Source organism: Prenolepis imparis, unplaced genomic scaffold (genome assembly GCF_030444845.1).
Source record: "Prenolepis imparis isolate NDT839.2.m4 unplaced genomic scaffold, iyPreImpa1.0 SCAF_1, whole genome shotgun sequence".
In the NCBI taxonomy this organism is placed as follows: domain Eukaryota; kingdom Metazoa; phylum Arthropoda; class Insecta; order Hymenoptera; family Formicidae; genus Prenolepis; species Prenolepis imparis.
The window spans coordinates 25,132,707-25,156,314 of NW_028141159.1; the positions used below are offsets into that span (position 1 = coordinate 25,132,707).

The following is a 23,608-nucleotide window of genomic DNA, read 5'->3' on the forward strand; positions in this document are numbered from 1 at the left end:
AAGCAGTGGTATCAACGCAGAGTACTCTTATCCTTTTGATGTTGGTTAACTTTTTCCATTTTTTCTTTCTATCCCTTTTTCTTCTTCGCTCCTTTATTTAAAACTAAAACAAAAAACGTATACTATAATATATCGCATAAAGTGTAATTCCCTATTAAAATAGAAATTAAATCGCAAGAATTTTATAAGAGAGCAATATCAATATCGGACAAAATTTTTTAAAAATTACAATTTAAAATATAAAAAAATAATTAAGCAATGTAATAATTATTAAATTTGTTTATAGTGTATAATTTTATAACATAATTATTAAAAATATATCAATAATTTAGCTCACCTCTTTGAACCTCCTGCAGGTTTGAGAAGATACGTTGCTATGTACAGAGAGTAACATATTTTGTTTTATCGTTGCTATAGAAAATTCGATGAAAAAGAGAGATATGTTAAGGTTGTGTTTTAAAATTTATTAATTTTATGTCTAATCAAAGTTATGTTCCCAAATTTCCATCAATACTAAAAATCTATAACATGTGTGACGTGAATTATAGATTTTCAATACTAATAGCGAATTTTCGAACACAACTTTAACATCATCGAATTTTCTATAGCAACGATAAAACAAAATATGTTACTCTCTGTACATAGCAACGTATCTTCTCAAACCTGCAGGAGGTTCAAAGAGGTGAGCTAAATTATTGATATATTTTTAATAATTATGTTATAAATTATACACTATAAACAAATTTAATAATTATTACATTGCTTAATTATTTTTTATATTTTAAATTGTAATTTTTAAAAATTTTGTTCGATATTGATATTGCTCTCTTATAAAATTCTTGCGATTTGATTTCTATTTTTAATAGGGAATTACACTTTATGCGATATATTATAGTATACGTTTTTGTTTTAGTTTTAAATAAAGGAGCGAAGAAGAAAAAGGGATAGAAAGAAAAAATGAAAAAAGTTAACCAACATCAAAAGGATAAGAAAAAAAATAATGGAAATAAACATTCGTCGCAAATTAATTTAAAGGAATCCTCTCTTAACAAGTAAATTTATTAATATATTCATTTTTATTAATATTTTCATTTTTTATTTATAAATTTTTAAATTATTGTTAGAGAATAGCTAATTTTGTTAGTTAAAATCGATTGATAGCTTTTTCGTAATAATTTAAGTTATTTTTATAATTGCTTTCTCATATAAAAAAGATTCTATTTTACCGATTCTTTCTTAAAGTTCGCAATATAATAATCTTTGAAATAATTTAAATGCAAGAGCTTATAACTTCGTGACATAAAAGTTTTATAAAATATATTTTATTAATCATATTGATATTGTATTGATATACGCGACTCATTTACAGAATACTTAACATATAGCAGGAAACATTAAATGAAGAAAATAATTCGGAAAACAGCAACAAGAAGGAAACTTTTACTCCAAATCGAAGTAATGATGTGGAAGTCAACAGGCAGGAAATTACTTTTCTCAATCAAAATGATGTTTTAGAGACGATATATTTGGCGTCGGATGAAATGTTGGAATCGATACAATTCGAAGATTCTACTGTGTGAGTCTTTATATTTTTAATTTATACTTAATATAATATAATTTTTTATTTAATTGTATAATTATTATGCAAATTTTTACCTCTATGTCTTAAATGTATTATCATATCAGTTAATAGAATATTTATGAGATTAATTTAAACGAAAAATTTAATAACGAAATATACTACAATATAATGAATTGTTTTTAAAATTTACATTATCAGAAATTATATAACCACATGTAATTATCAAATCTACCATTGGAAAAATATTATCAATAAATGATATTTAATACACTTTCGTTAATAATGTATTGTTTTTTAAAGCATGTTATTAGAATAATTTAATTAAAATATCTCATTTCTAAATTAATATAGTTTTGATACAAATATATTTAATATCAAAATTTTTATGTCACAATAACCTTCAAAATTTCTTTTGGACTATTTATTAACAATTGTTGTGATCACATTATGTATATATATTTGATTCTTTCTTAAATAAAAAATAATTATCTTTTATTGTAATTAACAAATAAAAGAACATATTATTTAATATTTTATCTTGATAATTAAAACAAATTAAAATATTATTATATTACTAATTTTAATAAAAAATTTATTTAGAGAAATTGTTGGATATATCGATGAAATTGATGGTCCGAAGATAGTTGGTAAATCCCAACATTATAGATTGTTAAAGTTTCTGGTGAACAACAACAGTAAACATCGCATTCAAGTTGTTGCCTGGAACGAAGAAATTGATCGTATAAATTTTCATATACAACCAAATCGAGTAAGTGATACATTTTTATTTAATTTATTTTTTATAACATTAAAATTATTATTTTTATTATCATTTTGTTGTAATATTTTTTAAAAAAATTTTTATTCCAATAAAGTACATATAAAACAGTAGTATTAGAATAATATTAATTTAATATATTTAATTTAATAATATTTGTTAATTTTGCAGATTGTGCATATTGATGGTGCCAAGGCTAAAAGGCTAAAAATACCTGAATTCAACCAAGGGACTCTTCAATACGAATTAATTATTCGTTCCAACACGACGATAAATACATTGGGTACACAATTTTGACCTAAAAAAAAACATTCAAGCGGTGCAACCACAATTAGTGGAATTGTGTGATGTATCTCAACATCTTAATGCATGCATTAGTAAGTGTTTATATGTATATAATATACTTTATACTATAATCCGGTATTTCTTATATATCGATGAACATTTGTATGCAAATGTACGTATAAATATGTAACTATATGTTTTACAAATCTTTTATATACATATTTTTTACATAATTTCTTATTTTTATGCTATTTGATTTTTATAATTATGGGATTTAAATATTTTCTATAAGTCAATTCGTTATAATACAGTCTTGTGATAAACTAAAAATTAATAAAATTTTTTTCAGTTATACGTGGATACATTAAAACGAATTTCAATAAGTTTACAAATAGTTTTAAAACAATAGGCTGCGGATCCATTACAGATAAGACGTATAAATTAGAGATACAAATAGTTAATTATGATAATGATGTCTACTTCGACAAGGGGCAAATGATTGAAATGAAAGGATATGTAAAAATTATGAGTAAGCTATGTGAAAAAGTTTTAAAATTTCTAAAAATATAATAACTATATAACTGTCATTAATATTATAATTTTATCATTTAGATGACGTATTTTACTTGGAGGTTGATCATTCAACAGACATAAAGCAAATAGGAGAGGAAAAGTTATCTCTACAACAATTATTGTTGGGTACAAGACCAATTGTAAAAAAAACATCCAATGAAGATTTAGGATTACCACCACGCAAAATGATTCGAAAATAATGATTCTTTTCCATTTCATTAAATAATATGTGAAAATAATTATAATACAAAAAAAAAATTTTTTAACGCGTTCACAATGTTTCGTTATAAGTAGTTTTACTTTCGTGTTATTTAAACGTTATAATATTTCGAAAGTATTATTTTATATATATATATATATACTCTTCTAGAGACTATATATAGTATCCATTAAATCAGATTTCAAACTACGGGGTTAGTCGTTTATTAATCATCATTCATACTTTCTATGCAGATGTAAAATAAAAAATAAAATTTTGCAAATCGAGGAATTCTTTTTCTTTTTAATATTATCGATATCTTTTTTTTTATGTTTAATTTACTCAAGAGTAAGCAAAAAAAGATAGCCTATTTCGATATAATAAACATACATTAACATACATTAGAAAAACATTAATTGTACTAAACTAAGTTACATATATTATCTATTTTTTCTTAGTTAAAATTTCGAGATACCAATAATTTTCGAGTTATAATTGATTAAAAATAAAGGTTTTTTCACAATTTAAATCTTATGAAAATAAACTATTAACAAAATCACATTCTTTAATTAATTTCAAGTAGAGTTTACTTTAATAAAATTTTTATTTAAAGCTTATTGTTAGTTGCAAAGATACATGATGACAAAAAATGATAACTTTTCTCGATATTTTTGATAAAATTGTATTTATATTGATATAAGTGATTGCTTAATAATTAAATTTTATATTAGAAAATTAGTATATTACTTAGATTTAAGTAATGATCGAGGAAAGCGCGCGCGTTAGCGCGCGCTGCGAGCTAGTCTTTAAAAAAATGCGATGTTTCTGCAAGTTTCTCTATGCAATAATTAATTCCAAAATGATAATAGCGTCCTGGTTCAACATCCTTTGGATTTACTTTTCTCACAGTACCTAATAAAGTAATAACTGCTTAATAACTCTTCAGTTAATATGTGCTTAATAACTCCCCAGTTAAAAGAAAGAGATCTGAACGGTACAATTTGTATATCTACCAAATAAAAATCCAACTTTATATTATATATATGTATTCATTTAGTCACACACAATCCTATTTCATTTCTGATCTTTAATCAAAGCCATTACATATTCATGTACAATTTAAATCACAGATCTACTTTACCGTTTTATTACGATGAGTTCCTCGATTTTAATATAATAAAAAGAATAAGCATGGCACTAGACTGGTACAATCTATGTATTGTATATATCTACACACAAAATAAACACCTTATTAAATGCATATACTTAGGTTAACGTCATATAACCTCAATACGAGGTTGAAGGCGTTAATTCACCAACCGGTGATAAAACTGGAAAAACCCCTATACTTAGGTTACGTTCCAAAACGTCTTCTTCGAGGAAAATTTTACTGAAAATCTATAATGCACGTAACGTACATACACTATAGTTTTTTAAGTAAAATTTTCCTCGAAGAGGACGTTTTGGAACTGGTATTTATAACCTTAAATAATGTTAACCCAATTTTATTTTTCATTTTTAATCAAAGCTATATTATATTCATATACAATTTTAACAATATTTACTTACCGTTTTATTCTCGAAATGCGCGCAGAAAATTAATTAATTAGAAAAAACAAGAAATGAAATGTAGAGAACGAGCAGGAGATTGCGAGTTCCGCGATAAGGCGGGACGACGAGTCGGCGGAATCGGAGCTTCTCTCGCTCATGCGCGTTAAAGAAATATACTAATTTGTTCAGTGAGAAATCGTGCAGCCGTTCGCGCATAAGCGGATAAAGTGGGGGGAGAGCGTGATATAAACCTCTGTATGTTTAATATTTTTTAAAAATTACTTAATATTTTTGGAAAATTAATTATTAATTAATTTTTTACATATTAGTAAAAAAACAGACGTCCTATGAACGTCCATTGGACGTCCGTCGGTCTTAATTCAAACGCGTCTTATGGATGTCCAAATAATGTCCGAACTCGAACGGCCAGTGGACGTCCATATTTAAGTCACTGATGGATGTCCGAAATCGGATGTACAATGAACGTCCATTTTATGTCCATGGACGTGCGGACGTAAAAGGGACATAAAATGGACGTCCATAGGACGTCCTGTGCTATCTGGATACTGTGAGAGAAGTAAATGCAAAGAATGTTGAACCAGGACGCTATTATCATTTTGGAATTAATTATTGCATAGAGAAACTTGCAGAAACATCGCATTTTTTTAAAGATTTTGAGATAATCAAAATTATCGTAAATATTGACGGTTTGCCTTTGTCTAAATGTTCAGGGAGTCAAGTTTACTCTATTTTATGTACGAGGGTTGTCTGAAAAGTTTCCGACCTAACAAAGATACAAGACATTTTTTCTTCAAATTAATTTTTATTTTTCTACATAGTCTTCTTGTAAGTCTATACACTTCTCCCAGCGATGCTCCCATCTCTTCAACCCGTCCAAATAGTACTCGGCGTCTTTCTCTGCAAAATAGTTGTTTACGAAGGTGATGGCCTCCTCATTCGACGAAAATCTCTGTCCTCCGAGCGCAACTTTTAGCTTAGGGAAAAAAAAAAGTCGCGTGGGGTTAGATCTGGTGAGTAAGGAGGGTGGTCAAGCAGTTCAAACCGTAATTCGTGGATTTTCGCTATGGCAACCGCTGAGGTGTGAGACGGCGCATTGTCTTGGTGAAACAAAATTTTTTTTTCTGCAAATGTGGCCGTTTTTCCGCAATTTCTGCCTTCAGCTTGTCAAGTACTGATGCGTAGTATGCTCCTGTAATGGTTTTTCCTTTTTGAAGATAATCGATTAAGATAACTCCATGACTATCCCAGAAAACAGTTGCCATCACTTTCCCAGCCGAAGGAACAACCTTTGCTTTTTTTGGAGCCGATTCCCCCTTCGCAGTCCACTGTTTTGACTGTGTTTTTGTTTCTGGAGTATAATGGTGTATCCAAGTTTCATCTACAGTAATTAATCGGCGCCAAAACTCTGATTTATTGCGCCTAAACTGCGCCAACAGAGCGTTGGAAATGTTCATTCGAACACGTTTTTGGTTCAAAGTGAGCAAACGCGGCACCCAACGCGCGGACAGCTTTCTCATGCCTAAATCTTGATTCAATATGTGACAAACACGTTCTTTGGACATGTTCATAGCCTCTGTTATCTCTCTAACTTTAATTCGACGGTTGTCTAGCACCATTTGGTGAACTTGAGCGATATTATCGTCAGTGGTTGCAGTTTTTGGATGTCCCGAACGTTCATCGTCACCCAAGCTGGTACGGCCACGTTTAAATTCAGCAGCCCAAAATTTCACGGTGGTAAATGATGGTGCAGAGTCTCCGTACACAGCGTCCAACTCGTCTTTGATTTGCGTAGGCGTATTGCCTTTCAAAAACAAATATTTAATGACAGCTCGATACTCGATTTTTTCCATTTTCACAAAAATACATCGACTCACTCAAATGATTGTCAAACAACAACTGCGCGTCCAAAATGGCTGAAATTTTGGTGAGTACCTTTCAAAGCATGCGCAAACACATTCCCCAACTTATGTTTACGAGTGCTGCCATCTTCATGTTGAGGTCGGAAACTTTTCAGACAACCCTCGTAGTTTATCTAACAATTACAACAATGTTGGTATTATTGGAATTTATCATGGGTATGAAAACCCTAAAGATGCTAATAAATTTTTAGAATCTTTTTAAAATGAAACTCAAGATTTAATTACGCATGGTATAACAGTTAACGGAATAATATATCCATTTAAAATTAAAGCTTTTATTTGTGATGTACCAGCTCTATCTTTTATAAAATATACAAAAGGTCATTCAGGTTATTATTCATGTACAAAGTGTGAAGCTAAAGGCGAATATTATTTAAATAGAGTATGCTTTCCGTATTTAGAAATTTTAAATGCAAAAACAGACAAAAAATTTAGATTAAAATCACAGCCAGATCATCATACAGGTACATCGATATTAGAATTAATTCCAAATATAGATATAGTGTCTGATTTTCCATCAGATCCAATGCATTTACTTTTTCTAGGAGAAGTTAAAAAAATAGTTTCGTTATGGTGCCATGGAAAATATCTCTCTCGTGCTAAATTATCATCGCAACAACAATCTATAATATCAACGTTTTTAGAAAAGCAAAGATATAACATATCATATGAGTTTAGTAGAAAACCAAGATCAATATTAGAAAGCAAAAGATGGAAAGCTACTGAATATAGAACATTTTTATTATATACTGGGCCAGTTGTATTAAAAACTGTATTAAGTCGCGATAAATATTTAAATTTTGTAACATTACACGTAGCTGCTACTATCTTATCAAATTCAAAGTATATTGAACTATATTTAGATTATGCAACATTGTTATTACGATATTACGTTGAATCATTAATTATTTTGTACGGTAAAGAAAATGCATCGCATAATACACATAATTTATTACATCTTTGTGATGACGTAAAAAAATTCGGACCACTACAACAATTCAGTGCTTTTCCATTTGAGAATTATATGCAATCAATTTTAAAAATGATTCGTAAAAATGATAAGCCTTTGGAGCAAATTGTTTGCCGGATAAGTGAACAAAATAATTATATAAATCCTAATCTAAAAATAAGACAACATAAACCTCAACTTTTAAATCCGCATTGCAATGGTCCACTTATTAATTGTCACAATTATAATCAATTTAGTAAAATTGTGTTTGAAAAATTTATATTAACAAATAAAGAACTTGATAATTGTTGTTGTTTATTAGATGGAAGTATTATAGTTATCCTCAATTTTGCTGCTTCTAACGAGAATATTATTGTACTTGCAAAAAAATATAAGACCCTTAAAGATTTTTATACTAAACCCTGCAAATCTTCAAAATTAAACATTTATGAAGTCTGTAATTTAGGCAATTTACAGACTTGGAATTTGGACCAAGTTGCGCATAAGTGTGTTAGAATGTTGAAAAAGAAAAATACATACGTTGTTTTTCCTTTATTACATGCTGAATTATAGATAAGATTTAAAATTTATTGCTATTACCTAAAATTCAAAATATACAAAATTAGTTTAGTTTATATTATTTCATTTGTTTATTCCATTTTATATTATAATTTTCACAAAATCATAAAAACAATATAATAAAGAACAAAAATATTTTTATTATCTTTCAAAGTTATTGAAAAATATTTTTGTTTTAGTATCAGAAATATTTGTTAATCTGTTTTAAATCTTTTATTACTTTAGTACATATATGTTATTATTAGCACTACTTGTTGTTAGTTATTATTACATAATTATAATTGGACAGATTAGATGTAATAATTTATAATAATTATATATACAATATTTTCCCTACTATTTTATATCTTAATGTATAATCTGCGTTTGTTATTTATAAATAATATTGATCAATTATTAGTTTTTTTGCTGAAAATATCAAATATTTTTAATAGTTAGATTTCACAATCGTCAAAAAATGTGTACTTTCGTTTTTATATTTATCTATATAGGATGGAGAAACCAACGTGGACAATAGTTCAGTTTTCAACAGATAATACTGTTGAAGCAGTACCATCGGGCTGGATTAAACACAACAAATGTTATTGGCCTCCATTTAAATATGAGCAGATTATCGCAGCGATTCGAAAAAACATGGAACGAAATACATGTTGGCCATGTTACGATATTAAAACGTTCCGAAATAGCACGTATGGTTAGTAGTATTTTTTTATTTCTTTATTTTTAAAAAATATTTAAATTAATATTATTTTTCTAGAAGTAAATATATATTATTGCTATTGATCGTTATAATGTTTTAACATTAATTTGTATAATTTTAGATAACTACAATGTAGCAAGAATAAAAACTAAAAAAGCTGAATACACATCTGCATCCGATTTAAATTCAGAAATAGAGAATCAAACAAAAAGAAAAAGGATAAAAAATCGTCTGTATGACAGTGACAGCAGTGATGATTGCGACCAAAATAACAGCTCCTCAACAAAACAAAAACAATTAAAAGGTTTCAATAAACAAATATTTCTGTAGTTATTGTGTAAATATTAACGTTTAATACATATATCATAAGTATATTCTTCGTCAAATACACTATAATATAATGTAGTGTATTTGACAAAGAGTATATACTAATTCATACTTAAAATTATTTTCTCAGAAGACGAAATGGTTAAAAATAAGACCAAGATACAATATTATGAAAATTCTGAAGACTCTGAATACTTTGAAGAATCTAATAGCATCCTTCTAAAACATCCACAAATGACAGGTAAGTTAACAAAATAAATAGTTCAAGTTTATTTAATTATAATATATGTATATAGATCTATTTATTTTATTGTTATATGTAATTAATTTATTATTTAAATATTAACATCTTATAATTTTTTTAATTTTTCTTTTTTTTATCTTTAAATTTCAAGTATCTACTAAATTAAATTAGACAGTATTGGAAATCAAGTATATACATTTTGTTTTTCATATCGAAGATGTAATTAATAAAAGTATGTATTTTTTTGTATGCTCATAAAAACAAATTGTTCGAGAGCGCGCGAAGAAAAGACTAAAGTGAAGCGACGGAAAGCAGGAGAGAATAGATTAGCCACGTTACGTAACAAGAAATGTTTAATTTTACGAAAACAGATTTACAATAATTACACTAATGTCTTTTCTAACAATTAATTCTTTCAGATGTCAAAATCGTATCAATTGAGAGCGGTTGTCGGCGGTAATTTAGCAGTTATAATAACTCAGCGGATATGCGGTTGCGAAAGCGGTATTGCCAAAAAAGGCCTGGCGGCGATCGGGTTGAGCTCCTTTTATTGTTTCGACAACGGAGCTTCCCCTATAGCAAAGCGCCAATAGTTTTCATAGTTTTAAAACTTGGTCGAGGTGACCCAAGGGCGCCGCGTGTAATTGGCCGTCTCATGTCTGCGCGGAGTACGCGTGCTCCTGACATGCGCGAGGAGTTAGATCGCTCGATCGATTGGCCTTTAAAGGCCCACGTGATGCGGCCGTGCTTATTTCTCGTGATATCGATATCTGCGAGACGGTTGCGATGAGTGTTAGCTATTTATTTTGTTTGATGTTTTTGTTGACAGAACTGACGTGACGATTTATTACTCATTTGCCCTTTTAAACCAAAAGAAAACCGAATAAGGACAAGCTCGACAATTACAGCTGGACAGAAACAATGATTATTAATTCTCTATATCGCAACTCCTTTTCAGCGTTTTGAACATTCCCGCCCACTTTGTTACTACGTGACAAAATATCGACCTTGCGTAGGAAAGGTTCGACCTATAGTCATCGATTTTTCGATATCGATCGGCGTGTTCGATGGCCCTGGGAGTCGATTACGGTTTTTGGGTGAGCTCACTCACTTTTCACATTCTCATCTCACGTGACTTTGTTCGTCCAATTACGGTTGTGTCGAGTGAAACTGCGAGATCACTAGGCATCCACTTCCGGGATAGTGATCTCACATTTTCACATTTTCACGCCGAAGAAAGTAAGGTTATGGCAGAGAACGACACAAATTTACGTCTCATTCTCTGCCATCAAAAAAGTGAGGTTAAGCATAAAAACTTAGAGACTTCAAACTTAGTACTTATTTGAAAAAGTATTTAAAAAATTAATTAAAATGAACGTTACAGAGAAACAAAAAATAATTTTATTAAATTATATGAAAAAAAATGAAGATTTTGCAAAAGGCCGCTTGCGATACCAAAGTGGCAATAAGAAAATATTAGTAAGTATTATATATACAGGGTGTCCGGTAATAGTCGCATCAACCGTCGTGTGCAGGTAGAGCTAGTTAAACCGAGTAAAAAAGTCCTCTACCATTTTGCGATATTCTCAATAATAAGAGAGATATTAATTAATAAAGATCGGCCAATTCGCGTGACGACGGCGAGAAGAGACAGCCCAGTTTTATGTCGTTACTAAGCATGCGGCGAAAAGAAACAGTATAATGTTACACGGTTGCTAAGCGCGCGATGAAGCGGGGAGGAGCGCTTTACAAAAGACAGTAACTCCATACGAGTAGCGCTAACTCTGGACCCCCGAGTGGGCTGTCTCTTCTCGCCGCACGCTTATCATCGCGCGAATTGGCTGATTTTCTTTAATTTATTTCTCTCTTATTATTGAGAATATCGCAAAATGGTAGAGGACTTTTCTACTCGGTTTAACTAGCTCTACCTGCACACGACGGTTGATGCGACTATTACCGGACACCCTGTATATATATATATATATATATTATCAATATACATCAATATCGTCGCAGTATATATTTATATTAATAAATAAATATATAATAATAAATAAATATAATAATAATAAATTAATTTTGTTTACACAGAATGATATGTGGATTATTTTATCAGTACAGCATTAAATGCCAGTGGAAGTGGGCCACAAAAACAACCCAAAGAATGGCAAAAGGTATTTATGAAAGGAATTATATCTTATTAACATTATTTCCAATGTCTGTTAATTGTATATAATCAACCATTAACTTTTTAGAATAACCTTCTAAACTTTTCAAACTTTATATTGATATTGCAAATCTTCTCTGAAAATCTTCATTATTTTGACATTGTCTAAATAGTTGTTACGTAGTGTTTTACAATACATAATTTTTAAAAGTTAAAAAATTTTAAATTAATGTTGGAAATAATGGTCCAAAGTGACAAAAATAACAACATTTACACTGCTACGATTATTAAGAAATGATATATTTTACATCGATGTAGACATGGAGAGACTGGAAATCCAATGTGCTAAAAAAATGTGCGCAAAATAAAAGTTATGCCAATGGAACAGGTGGAGGACCACCGAAAGTACAAAAGTTAACAGAACTAGAAGAAAATTTATTGGCAATCATAAATCCAGAAGCTGCTGGTTTAAGTGATATACCTCAAGGAGGAAATTTCTATAATCCTATGCAGAACAGGCCTATTAATGATACAATTGTAGAAAAAAGGGATTTCTCTCATGTATATGGAAGATCATGTGAAACAATCACACAAATGAAAAGGGTAATATATAATTCTATATATGATAATATGAATAATAGAGATAATATAAATATATGAAATAAATAATTTGTATAACTTGAAAACAATTTAAATAATATTTCCAGAAATCTACTTCAATATTGTCTACAAATAATAATAAATCTCTAACTTTTGACATATCAAACCGTCTCACACTTATGATTTAAAACTGTATTGTTTCAGTATTACACTTGATAAGGACCACATCCATATGGTCGAAACGTTGTGTGTTTTTTAAATAAATATAATTTTGGCTAGTTGGGTCGACTTTACTTCGTTCCTATTTTAATAATAATAAACATAAGTTGGATAACGTATCTCATTTATCAAGCGGATCTACAAGCGGAGCTCTTCACAACGCAACAAATTTTTGTGACATGGATTTCCCAGTACAGGTAAGTTAAATATATATCTTTATTAAATAGAATAAAATTTTTATATATTAATTATAGAGAAATAAAAATGAAACATTTACAAGAGATTGAAAGTAATAATATTATTTTTGTCATTAATATCATGAATATATGAAATAAATAATTTGTATTGGTATAATATATGAAATAAATAATTTGAAAACAATTTAAATAATATTTCCAGAAATCTACTTCAATATTGTCTACAAATAACAATAAACATAAGTTGGATAATGTATCTCATTTATCAAGCGGATCTACAAGCGGAGCTCTTCACGACGTAACAAATTTTTGTGACATGGATTTCCCAGTACAGGTAAGTTAAATATATATCTTTATTAAATAGAATAAAATTTTTATATATTAATTATAGAGAAATAAAAATGAAACATTTACAAGAGATTGAAAGTAATAATATTATTTTTGTCATTAATATCATGAATATATGAAATAAATAATTTGTATAATTTGAAAACAATTTAAATAATATTTCCAGAAATCTACTTCAATATTGTCTATAAATAATAATAAACATAAGTTGGATAACGTATCTCATTTATCAAGCGGATCTACAAGCGGAGCTCTTCACGACACAACAAATTTTTGTGACACGGATTTCCCAGTACAGGTATAAGTTAAATATATATTTTTATTAAATAGAATAGATTTTTTATATGTCCATTACAGAGAAAAAAAATTTAAATTAATTAAATAAAAAATGAACATTTCAGGAGATGGAAGATAATATTTGTTACGTACTGTCTGATGAAGAAATTAACGATATTAATAAAAATACCAATACAACAAATACCTCACCACACACGCAGGTGCTTCCTAAAGTACGAGGCAAAGGTATATTATAATTTATACATTATAACATTATACATTGATTATTCCTGGTGTCTTTTTTACTGTCGACATAAAATATAATTAAAATACAATATAAAATTTTGAAACAATATTATATTTCAATATTTTATATTTTTTAGCTACTAATAGTAAAGAAAATGATACAGCTGCAGCTGTACAATTAATGCGCGATAATGTAGAAATAAAAGAAGAGAAGTTGAGAATCGCAAAAGAAAAGTTACTTCTACAAAAAGAAATGTTTCAATACTTCCAAAATATCAATTCAGATTATAAAGAAATTTTTAATAACATCGATATGAATATCATGCGTTTGAAAGAAGAAGTAGAAAAATTAACACCCTCATATATTTAAGCAAGACTTAAATGAGAAAAAAGACGAAAATTTTTTTAATGTCATTTAGATACACTAATCCTAATAATACAATACTACCGCATCACAACATATTCCATATGGAATAGTAAAACAGGAAAAATCACATAATTACAGTACAAATACTAATAGAAACACGTAACAATATCTAGATTGCAATAATTTGAGACGTGAAAATTTGAAACAACCAATGTTCAATGCTCATTCTTGGTTATTTGTATAAAAAAATAATCAAAATTTCGCATTGAACAAATACAGTAGATTTGAAGAATCTCCGTCTTATATATATGTTAGAGAAATGGATACAAATTGGCAGTAGTATTTTTACAAACATCTAATATTTAAGAAATTCTTTTTTAATATTATTCGTAGATTAGATTGGCAATAGTACTTGTACACAAAAATGTGATATGCTAATTTTTAATATTGCTAATAAGTGTTTTTTTCTTAAATACTATGTCTTTCAGAAAGTTTTTATTTTATAAGTGTTAAAAGACATTGTGATATATATATATATGTTTTTTATTTTTTAAGCAAAAGCTTATATTAATATATATACAATAATCTGTATTAAAAGAAGTTTTTATTTATAATATATACAGATTTGCGTTATATTAATGCAGGCATTATAATTGTAGCCTAGCATGTTTTTAATTTTGAATATTATTAACATTTTTAATTTGATGCGAGTTAATTCAAATATAAAACACTTCTAAGATAAAAAAAGTACAAATGTATAATTGAAAATTAAATATTACAATATACAATATATTTATCTTGTAATGTTTATAGAATATAATTTTCCTCTCCTATATTATTTGAATTAACTACACCTGTATACAGCACAGAAAAATACTGATATAAAACTTGTATTTGTTAACTGCAATAAAAAAAGTATCATTATAAAAGATTATAATTAAATCCACATGCATTTTTTTTTATATTTACAAAATATATAAAGTCCATATCAAAAAATTATTAGACGCATAGTTAATGACAATTTTTTTTTTTTTTTTTTTTTTTTTTTTAGTGCGAGGAGGGGAAAAATGCATTACTGCACACCCAGTGCAATGCCCGTAGACTGGGTAGTGTGAGGCTCTCTTTATTGAGCATACCCACTAAAAAACCCCTCTTTGGCGACCACTCCTTGGTCGTATCACTCAACAACCCGAGATCCTGCATTTTTACCGAGACGAGTTTCATGACAAGTCGTTCTCCTGTCAAAGATCATAATCCTGCAGATTAAATATATAATAAATGCAGATTAAATATATAATAAATCAAATTAAATGTGTATTAACTAACAGATTATTATAGACTTAATAAAATAATATTTAAATTATTGCTCATTAAATTATATCATTAAATATATTTAATATATTATTAATTTATTATTACCATATTTCCTTTGAAGCAGAATAAATTGAGTGAAACACACATATTTTTTTAATTCTCAAAATATGTACGAATGATGCGCTCGCGAACATCATTTCCAGTTTCCAAGTTCATTTCATTTATATCTCTTATTGGAATTTCCTGGTCTATTTCATCGTAATACAATTGTGATAATGGAAGCCGCCAATGAACTGCGATATTATGCAAAACACATGCAGCATTAACTATTCGGGCTGAAATAAATTATGTTAATATAATTTAATTATAATAGATATTTATGGTCGGTTCTTATATTAAGACCGTCTTAAATACAATCTTAAGATGTCATAAACCTATCACAGAGTATTAGCGTCTTAATAAGACATTACTTAAAACGGTCTTGAAATTGGAACGGGGATTATGAATATCGATCTATCATCTATATAATATAACATAAATATATACATCTGCATGTATACATATATATATATATTCAATTTATATTTTACCTGCAACTTCTGGAGCATAATGCAAAGCCCTTTCTTTCCTGAGACATCGCCATCTCCCCTTTAAAACACCTATACATCGCTCCACAGAGCACCGAGCCCGGACATGATGTTGCGTGTATCTTGCGGACGGTGTTCCCTCTGGCTCATGGAGTTTAGGTGTCATCAAATATGGGAGCAACGGATATGCACTGTCACCTAGAAAAAGCATACTGTTTAAAATATGCTACTTAAAGACATTTTCAAAGCTGAAACAAGTAAAAACAAATTATCAACTAAAAAGTATAGTTACCTAAAAGCCAGGCATCTCTTCGTCCTGCAGCGTACATCTCTTCCAAATGGTTAGATACAAGAGATGCTCTCCAAACCCTTGCGTCATGCGTTCTTCCACCATGAGCACTATTGACTGTCAAAATTCTGCCTTCATAATCAGATACCTGTAGATTGAAAAATTTCTTAATAATTACATATATTTTAAATATTTTTAAAAGTATAGAATTACTACAATTATATTAATCAAGTTATACGTACAATAAGTACATTCAATGAATGGTATAACTTCCGGTCGATATAAAGATGTTCCCTTTCTGCACTTGGTGGAACAATTGCTACATGTGTTCCATCAACAGCTCCGATAACACCAGGAAATTCTGTATGTCTCCAGTAACTGTAAAATTTAAAAAAATTTATATTATATTTAAGAGAAAGAATTTTAGAAAGAATTTTAGAAAAATAAATTTATGATCTTACCTTTCTTTAATACGTTGAACATCATCTTCGATGGGAAACTTGATCCATCGGTCCATTAATACATTTAATGCATTAACGACATTGCGAAGAACCTTGGAAACTGTTGGTTGACTAATACAAGTCAAATAGTCTTGACCAACTCGCTTTTGGTATGACCCAGCCGCTATAAAATTTAATGCACATAACACCTGAAACATAAAATTAGCATAAAAAATTAACAGAACTGATCGTGTCTATTTATATTGAGTCTATTACAACTATATAACATATAATTCATACTTGTAATTCCACAGGAACTGCATGGCGTCTTCTTGGAGCAGGCAGTAGAGGACGTAATTCTTGAATAAGCATCTAGACCGCTTCTCTGGATAATCTGTAGAAATGTAAAAATTTACTTATAATAGATTATACTGACTCGTGTGTATATTATTTAAAATTGCTCCAAAACATAAAATTGCTCCAAAACATAAAGTTGCTCCAAAACAATATGTGAAAAACATTCTAAGAAGTTATATTATTATTTAATATTATAATTATATATATATTTTTTTAAATTATATAATATATAATAATATTTTATAAAAAAAACCTATTTTAATTTTTTATATTAAACAATATCAGGTTATGTTTTTTTAAATATTTTATTTATAGTCACTCACCTATAAATACTCCTAAATTCGTTTTCTGGCAATGCAAATGGATCTGAGGCATCTCGTAGTCTCCTACGGATCCTCAGCATCGCATTTTCCCGATGGCGCATCATTAACATCACTGCTAACATTTCCATTTTGCTCGATATTGTAACTCTCATCTCACTTTTTCACTATTTCACTTCAAAATTTCGTGTCGAGCCCGCTCACGCGACAATCTCGTATTTTCACGAGGTGAGATCAACCGTAATTGGGTGAGTTACTCACTTTCGTCATTTTCACCCAATCCGAGAACCGTAATAGACCCCCTGGTGCTGTCGCAGTCGGCGAGGCCGTGTGTTGCGGCGCTGTGGTTGGCGGCTGCGCGGAACGCGGAATGCGGCACGTGGCAGTTGCGAGCCACGTGGAGAGAGTGCGTAATCGCGAGAGAGAATTGCGACTATTCCGAAAATAATTCGATTCGTGGGATTGCGCGTATGTGAGTAATAGGGTGCTTTCCGATTCACGCATGATGCGCATGAAGCGACAGAAAATCGTTCCAATTCACGCTAATGTGTGGGTGCTTTCCGATTCACGCATGATGCGCATGAAGCGACAGAAAATCGTTGCTGCATATTTACACATTGTTACGCTGGACACGTTGGCTCTGTGCATGATGATATGTACACTGAATATATAACAAAAATTTAACATATCTGTTACTTTTTTGCAGGACAAACAGAAGTCTCATCAGCAAAGCTGATTATCGCTACACATATTGTGTGTGAAGAAAGATCAGATGAACAGAAATTGATGATATTTGGAAATTTCTTCGAAAATATTGAGTTTCTCCAGTTTTCAGGTAAGTACTTTATATTTTTGGTCAATTAAAAATTTTCAGAAGTAACGTGCATTCCCGCTAAACACTAAGTAACAGTAATATAACATTGATGTTATAATTTCCCACTCAACAATGTAACATGCCTTGTAATGCATCAGTTACATTGTTGAGTGCGAAATTATAACATCGATGTTATATTACTGTTACTTAGGCCTGATTGCACCAACGTCATTATGGTTTTAAGCGAGACTTAAATATATGTTCGTCTGTATTTATTTAAAAGGAAAGATAAAGATAGATACATATTTAAGTCTCACTTAAAACTAAAATAATGTTGGTGCAATCGGGCCTTAGTGTTTAGTGGGTTAGGACGTATATTTATTATATCCATGTGTGTTATAATTGATTTGCGCATGTGTTAAAATGCTTTATTGTTAATCAGATAATATATTATTGATAAATATGATTTCTGTTGCATATATTTTCTCATTTTTAATAGATGTGATTGATTATATGTTATGCGCAAGTCAATTACAAACATGGATATTCATGTGTGTAATATTGACTTGTGCATAACATATAATCAATCACATCTATTAAAAATGAGAAAATATATGCAACAGAATATAGTTTACGATAAAATATACATTATTGCAAATTAACGTCAAAATCGCATATTTTTGGAACTTGTCTATTTTAATGCATGAATTTATAAAAATATTTATTTTTAAATACTGCTTATTCTTAAAAAATTGTCCAATATTGCAACATTGTCAAAAAAATAAAAGCAAGCTGAATACTTTATTATTAATAAAAATTGCAAAATCGTTATTCGAAATATGTACACTGAATATATAACAAAAATTTAACATATCTATTACTTTTTTGCAGGACAAACAGAAGTCTCATCAGCAAAGCTGATTATCGCTACACATATTGTGTGTGAAGAAAGATCAGATGAACAGAAATTGATGATATTTGGAAATTTCTTCGAAAATATTGAGTTTCTCCAGTTTTCAGGTAAGTACTTTGTATTTTTGGCCAATTAAAAATTTTCAGAAGTAACGTGCATTCCCGCTAAACACTAAGTAACAGTAATATAACATTGATGTTATAATTTCCCACTCAACAATGTAACATGCCTTGTAATGCATCAGTTACATTGTTGAGTGCGAAATTATAACATCGATGTTATATTACTGTTACTTAGGCCTGATTGCACCAACGTCATTATGGTTTTAAGCGAGACTTAAATATATGTTCGTCTTTATTTATTTAAAAGGAAATATAAAGATAGATACATATTTAAGTCTCACTTAAAGCTAAAATAATGTTGGTGCAATCGGGCCTTAGTGTTTAGTGGGTTAGGATGTATATTTATTATATCCATGTGTGTTATAATTGATTTGCGCATGTGTTAAAAAGCTTTATTGTTAATCAGATAATATATTATTGATAAATATGATTTCTGTTGCATATATTTTCTCATTTTTAATAGATGTGATTGATTATATGTTATGCGCAAGTCAATTACAAACATGGATATTCATGTGTGTAATATTGACTTGTGCATAACATATAATCAATCACATCTATTAAAAATGAGAAAATATATGCAACAGAATATAGTTTACGATAAAATATACATTATTGCAAATTAACGTCAAAATCGCATATTTTTGGAACTTGTCTATTTTATTGCATGAATATATAAAAATATTTATTTTTAAATACTGCTTATTCTTAAAAAATTGTCCAATATTGCAACATTGTCAAAAAAATAAGTGCAAGCTGAATACTTTATTATTAATGAAAATTGCAAAATCGTTATTCGAAATATGATATGTACACTGAATATATAACAAAAATTTAACATATCTATTACTTTTTTGCAGGACAAAAAGAAGTCTCATCAGCAAAGTTGATTATCGCTACACATATTGTGTGTGAAGAAAGATCAGATGAACAGAAATTGATGATATTTGGAAATTTCTTCGAAAATATTGAGTTTCTCCAGTTTTCAAGTAAGTACTTTGTATTTTTGGTCAATTAAAAATTTTCAGAAGTAACGTGCATTCCCGCTAAACACTAAGTAACAGTAATATAACATTGATGTTATAATTTCCCACTCAACAATGTAACATGCCTTGTAATGCATCAGTTACATTGTTGAGTGCGAAATTATAACATCGATGTTATATTACTGTTACTTAGGCCTGATTGCACCAACGTCATTATGGTTTTAAGCGAGACTTAAATATATGTTCGTCTTTATTTATTTAAAAGGAAAGATAAAGATAGATACATATTTAAGTCTCACTTAAAGCTAAAATAATGTTGGTGCAATCGGGCCTTAGTGTTTAGTGGATTAGGACGTATATTTATTATATCCATGTGTGTTATAATTGATTTGCGCATGTGTTAAAATGCTTTATTGTTAATCAGATAATATATTATTGATAAATATGATTTCTGTTGCATATATTTTCTCATTTTTAATAGATGTGATTGATTATATGTTATCCGCAAGTCAATTACAAACATGGATATTCATGTGTGTAATATTGACTTGTGCATAACATATAATCAATCACATCTATTAAAAATGAGAAAATATATGCAACAGAAATCATATTTATTAATGATATTATTTGTTTAATAATGAAGCACGTTAACAATTGATAAAAATTCTTTATTTTCATTAAAAGACGACCAAACTGGCTATGATTACAATAGTAGATCACTAAGGCCCGATTGCACCAACATTATTTTAGTTTTAAGTGAGACTTACATATGTATCTATCTTTATTCTTCTTTCTAAATAAATAAAGACAAACATATATTTAAGTTTCGCTTAAAATCAAAATGACGTTGGTACAATCGGGCCTAAGTGATCTATTATTACAATCATAGGCAGTTTGGTCGTCTTTTAATGAAAATAAAGAATTTATATTATCACTGGCGATACAATCTATTTTTAATTGATAACAATTTTAATAATAATTTATATTGTTATATTTTAAGTATTACTTTATTCATAATTAAATGAATTATTAATTAAATTAATATCATAATTAAATTAGTTTCATTATTGCCATAACATTTTATGTAATACATTTTATTTAATATATAATGTTATGTTATAATAATTATAATTGTTGGATAATAACAATTATAATAATGATTTAAACAGATTTAAAATGAATCGAAAGCGTCTAAAGAAAGACATCTCAAATATATCAAAACGTCAATTAAGTGGATTGGTTAAACAAAAATCAGAATTTATTTCTAAGACTGTGTTAAATGTGACTGCCATATCATCACATAAGAATAATAATAATCTCACGAACAATGAGGAAAATATCATAGAAATTAATTCTGACAAGACAGATATTCAAAGCGATGCACAAGTAATTGAAAAAGACTATGTTTCTAATGAAAGGAACAACGATATGCTAGTAAATTATGAGCATTTCAGTATAGATGAATATGTAAATGAACATAATTTAAATTCCATGCAATACAATACAAGTATTCCTTGTGAAGAATCAATAGCACAAGTGACATCTGAAAATGCATACTTGACAAACAGCAATTTCAAAAATGATCTTGTTGTCTGGGCTGCGGAATATCAAATTAAACATAATGCTCTAAAAGCACTACTTTTGAAATTAAGACAGCATTCTTGTTTCTCGACATTGTTGAAAGATCCACGATCACTTTTAAAAACGCCAAAAACACAAACAATACGTGTAGTAGTACCAGGGATATATTACCATTTTGGATTACTAAATGTTATAGCAGATGCATTGAAATTACAAAAAGAGATTGATTGTGTCAAAATAGCTATAAACATTGATGGATTACCATTGTCAAAATCGTCTCAACAACAATTTTGGCCTATATTAGGCTCAATCCTTCCCTATAACAATGTATTTATCATCGGAATTTATTATGGAAATGAGAAACCAGCAGATGCAAATGATTTTTTACAAGATTTCGTTAACGAAGCAATAGAAATATGTGAGAATGGTATTTACATTGATAATCGTAATATACAATGTAGAATTGAAGCATTGATATGCGATGCACCAGCCAAAGCATTTACTTTATGCATAAAAGGTCGTACAGGATATTCCAGTTGTACTAAGTGCATTACTGAAGGAGAATACATAAAAAATCGGATATGTTTTCCGCAAACGGATGCGCCACTTAGAACAGATGAGGATTTTATTCAGAAAGTTGATGATAATTATCATAACTCAGATGTAACATGCAGCTTGTTAAAAATACCTCATTTTAAACCTGTCACAAACGTACCTTTAGATTACATGCACTTAGTATGTTTAGGAATCATGCGAAAATTAATATATTTATGGCTTGGTGGAGATTTACATTACCGTGTACAACATAGAGCAGTAAAAGAAATTTCTACACGTTTATTGGAATTGAAACCATCAATACCTTCAGAATTTGCTAGAAAACCACGAGGGTTGGATTGTGTAAAATTGTGGAAAGCCACAGAGTATAGATTAATACTATTATATACAGGGCCAGTGGCCTTTAAATCTATTTTAAAAAACAATCTATACACACATTTTATGATATTTCATGTAATTATCAGAATTATGTCTTCCAAAGATTTACATGAATATTTATCCTATGCGCAAGAATTAATTTTATTTTTCATTAAAAAATTTGTTAAACTTTATGGAGCCCACAACGTTTCGCACAATGTTCATTGTCTTATGCATTTTGTAGACGATGTTAAGAACTTTGGATCACTTGACAATTTCAGCGCATTTAAGTTCGAAAATTATATGCAACAATTAAAGAAATTACTTAGAAAACCCGAAAAGCCATTACAACAAGTAGTACGAAGATGTACTGAGAAAGACATGAACTTATATATATCACTATTACGAAATATTTCGTCAGATTCTATTTTAACACATCCAAATCTATCGTCATTACATTGTGATGGTCCACTTACATTTGATTGCAATAATCCGCAATACAAAGTTATTAAATATAGTGGAATCACATTCAAAGTTGGATCACTTGCAAATAATTGTTGTGGCTTAAGCGATGGTACTATTGTTTGTATCGAAAATGTGGCGCACTGTAAAGAACGAAACATTCCTATGATTATAGGATATGAATTTTTGGAAAAAAAGGATGTATTTGGCGTTTCTTGTCCATCTTCTTTGCTTGGAATATATTCTGTACATGTATTATCACGTTTGAAATCGTGGCCATTAGAAACTGTGACAAGGAAATATGTAAAATTACCTTGTGGAAGCAATAAATTTGCAGTTTTTCCACTATTACATATTGAAACGTAATATGCTCATTGGTAT

At 29.0% G+C, this 23,608-nt stretch overlaps 2 protein-coding genes and 1 long non-coding RNA gene across 17 annotated transcripts in view; 2 read left to right on the forward strand and 1 right to left on the reverse strand.

The window, feature by feature from the left end:
- Positions 1-23,608, reverse strand: part of LOC145937748 (uncharacterized) — a 412,856-nt gene that overhangs the window by 259,739 nt on the left and 129,509 nt on the right. The gene's annotated exons all lie outside the window — the stretch shown is intronic.
- LOC145937551 (uncharacterized) lies at positions 9,011-23,593 on the forward strand. Of its 6 annotated transcripts, none has more exons than XM_083040688.1 (7): positions 9,417-9,440; positions 9,594-9,704; positions 10,127-10,163; positions 18,141-18,269; positions 19,140-19,268; positions 20,144-20,272; positions 21,442-21,582. In XM_083040688.1, exons 3-7 carry the CDS (start codon positions 10,127-10,129, stop codon positions 21,450-21,452), a joined length of 435 nt encoding a protein of 144 aa, XP_082896814.1. In that variant the 5' UTR covers positions 9,417-9,440; positions 9,594-9,704; the 3' UTR covers positions 21,453-21,582. The 6 variants fall into 6 exon arrangements, 5 of the variants coding, with proteins under 5 accessions (XP_082896824.1, XP_082896814.1, XP_082896806.1 ...); XM_083040680.1 differs by lacking the exon at positions 9,417-9,440 and adding an exon at positions 9,941-10,041; XR_014425575.1 differs by lacking the exons at positions 20,144-20,272; positions 21,442-21,582 and adding an exon at positions 9,011-9,130 and having other exon boundaries at positions 9,258-9,440.
- On the forward strand, positions 10,859-14,646 carry LOC145937534 (uncharacterized). 3 transcript variants are annotated; one of them, XM_083040635.1, is made up of 9 exons: positions 10,859-11,003; positions 11,092-11,186; positions 11,799-11,881; positions 12,193-12,477; positions 12,679-12,890; positions 13,093-13,224; positions 13,405-13,536; positions 13,640-13,760; positions 13,898-14,646. In XM_083040635.1, the coding sequence occupies exons 5-9, from the start codon at positions 12,873-12,875 to the stop codon at positions 14,128-14,130; spliced, it is 636 nt and encodes a 211-aa protein (XP_082896761.1). In that variant the 5' UTR covers positions 10,859-11,003; positions 11,092-11,186; positions 11,799-11,881; positions 12,193-12,477; positions 12,679-12,872; the 3' UTR covers positions 14,131-14,646. The 3 variants fall into 3 exon arrangements, with proteins under 3 accessions (XP_082896761.1, XP_082896752.1, XP_082896769.1); XM_083040626.1 differs by having other exon boundaries at positions 10,859-11,186; XM_083040643.1 differs by lacking the exons at positions 10,859-11,003; positions 11,092-11,186; positions 11,799-11,881; positions 12,193-12,477 and having other exon boundaries at positions 12,507-12,890.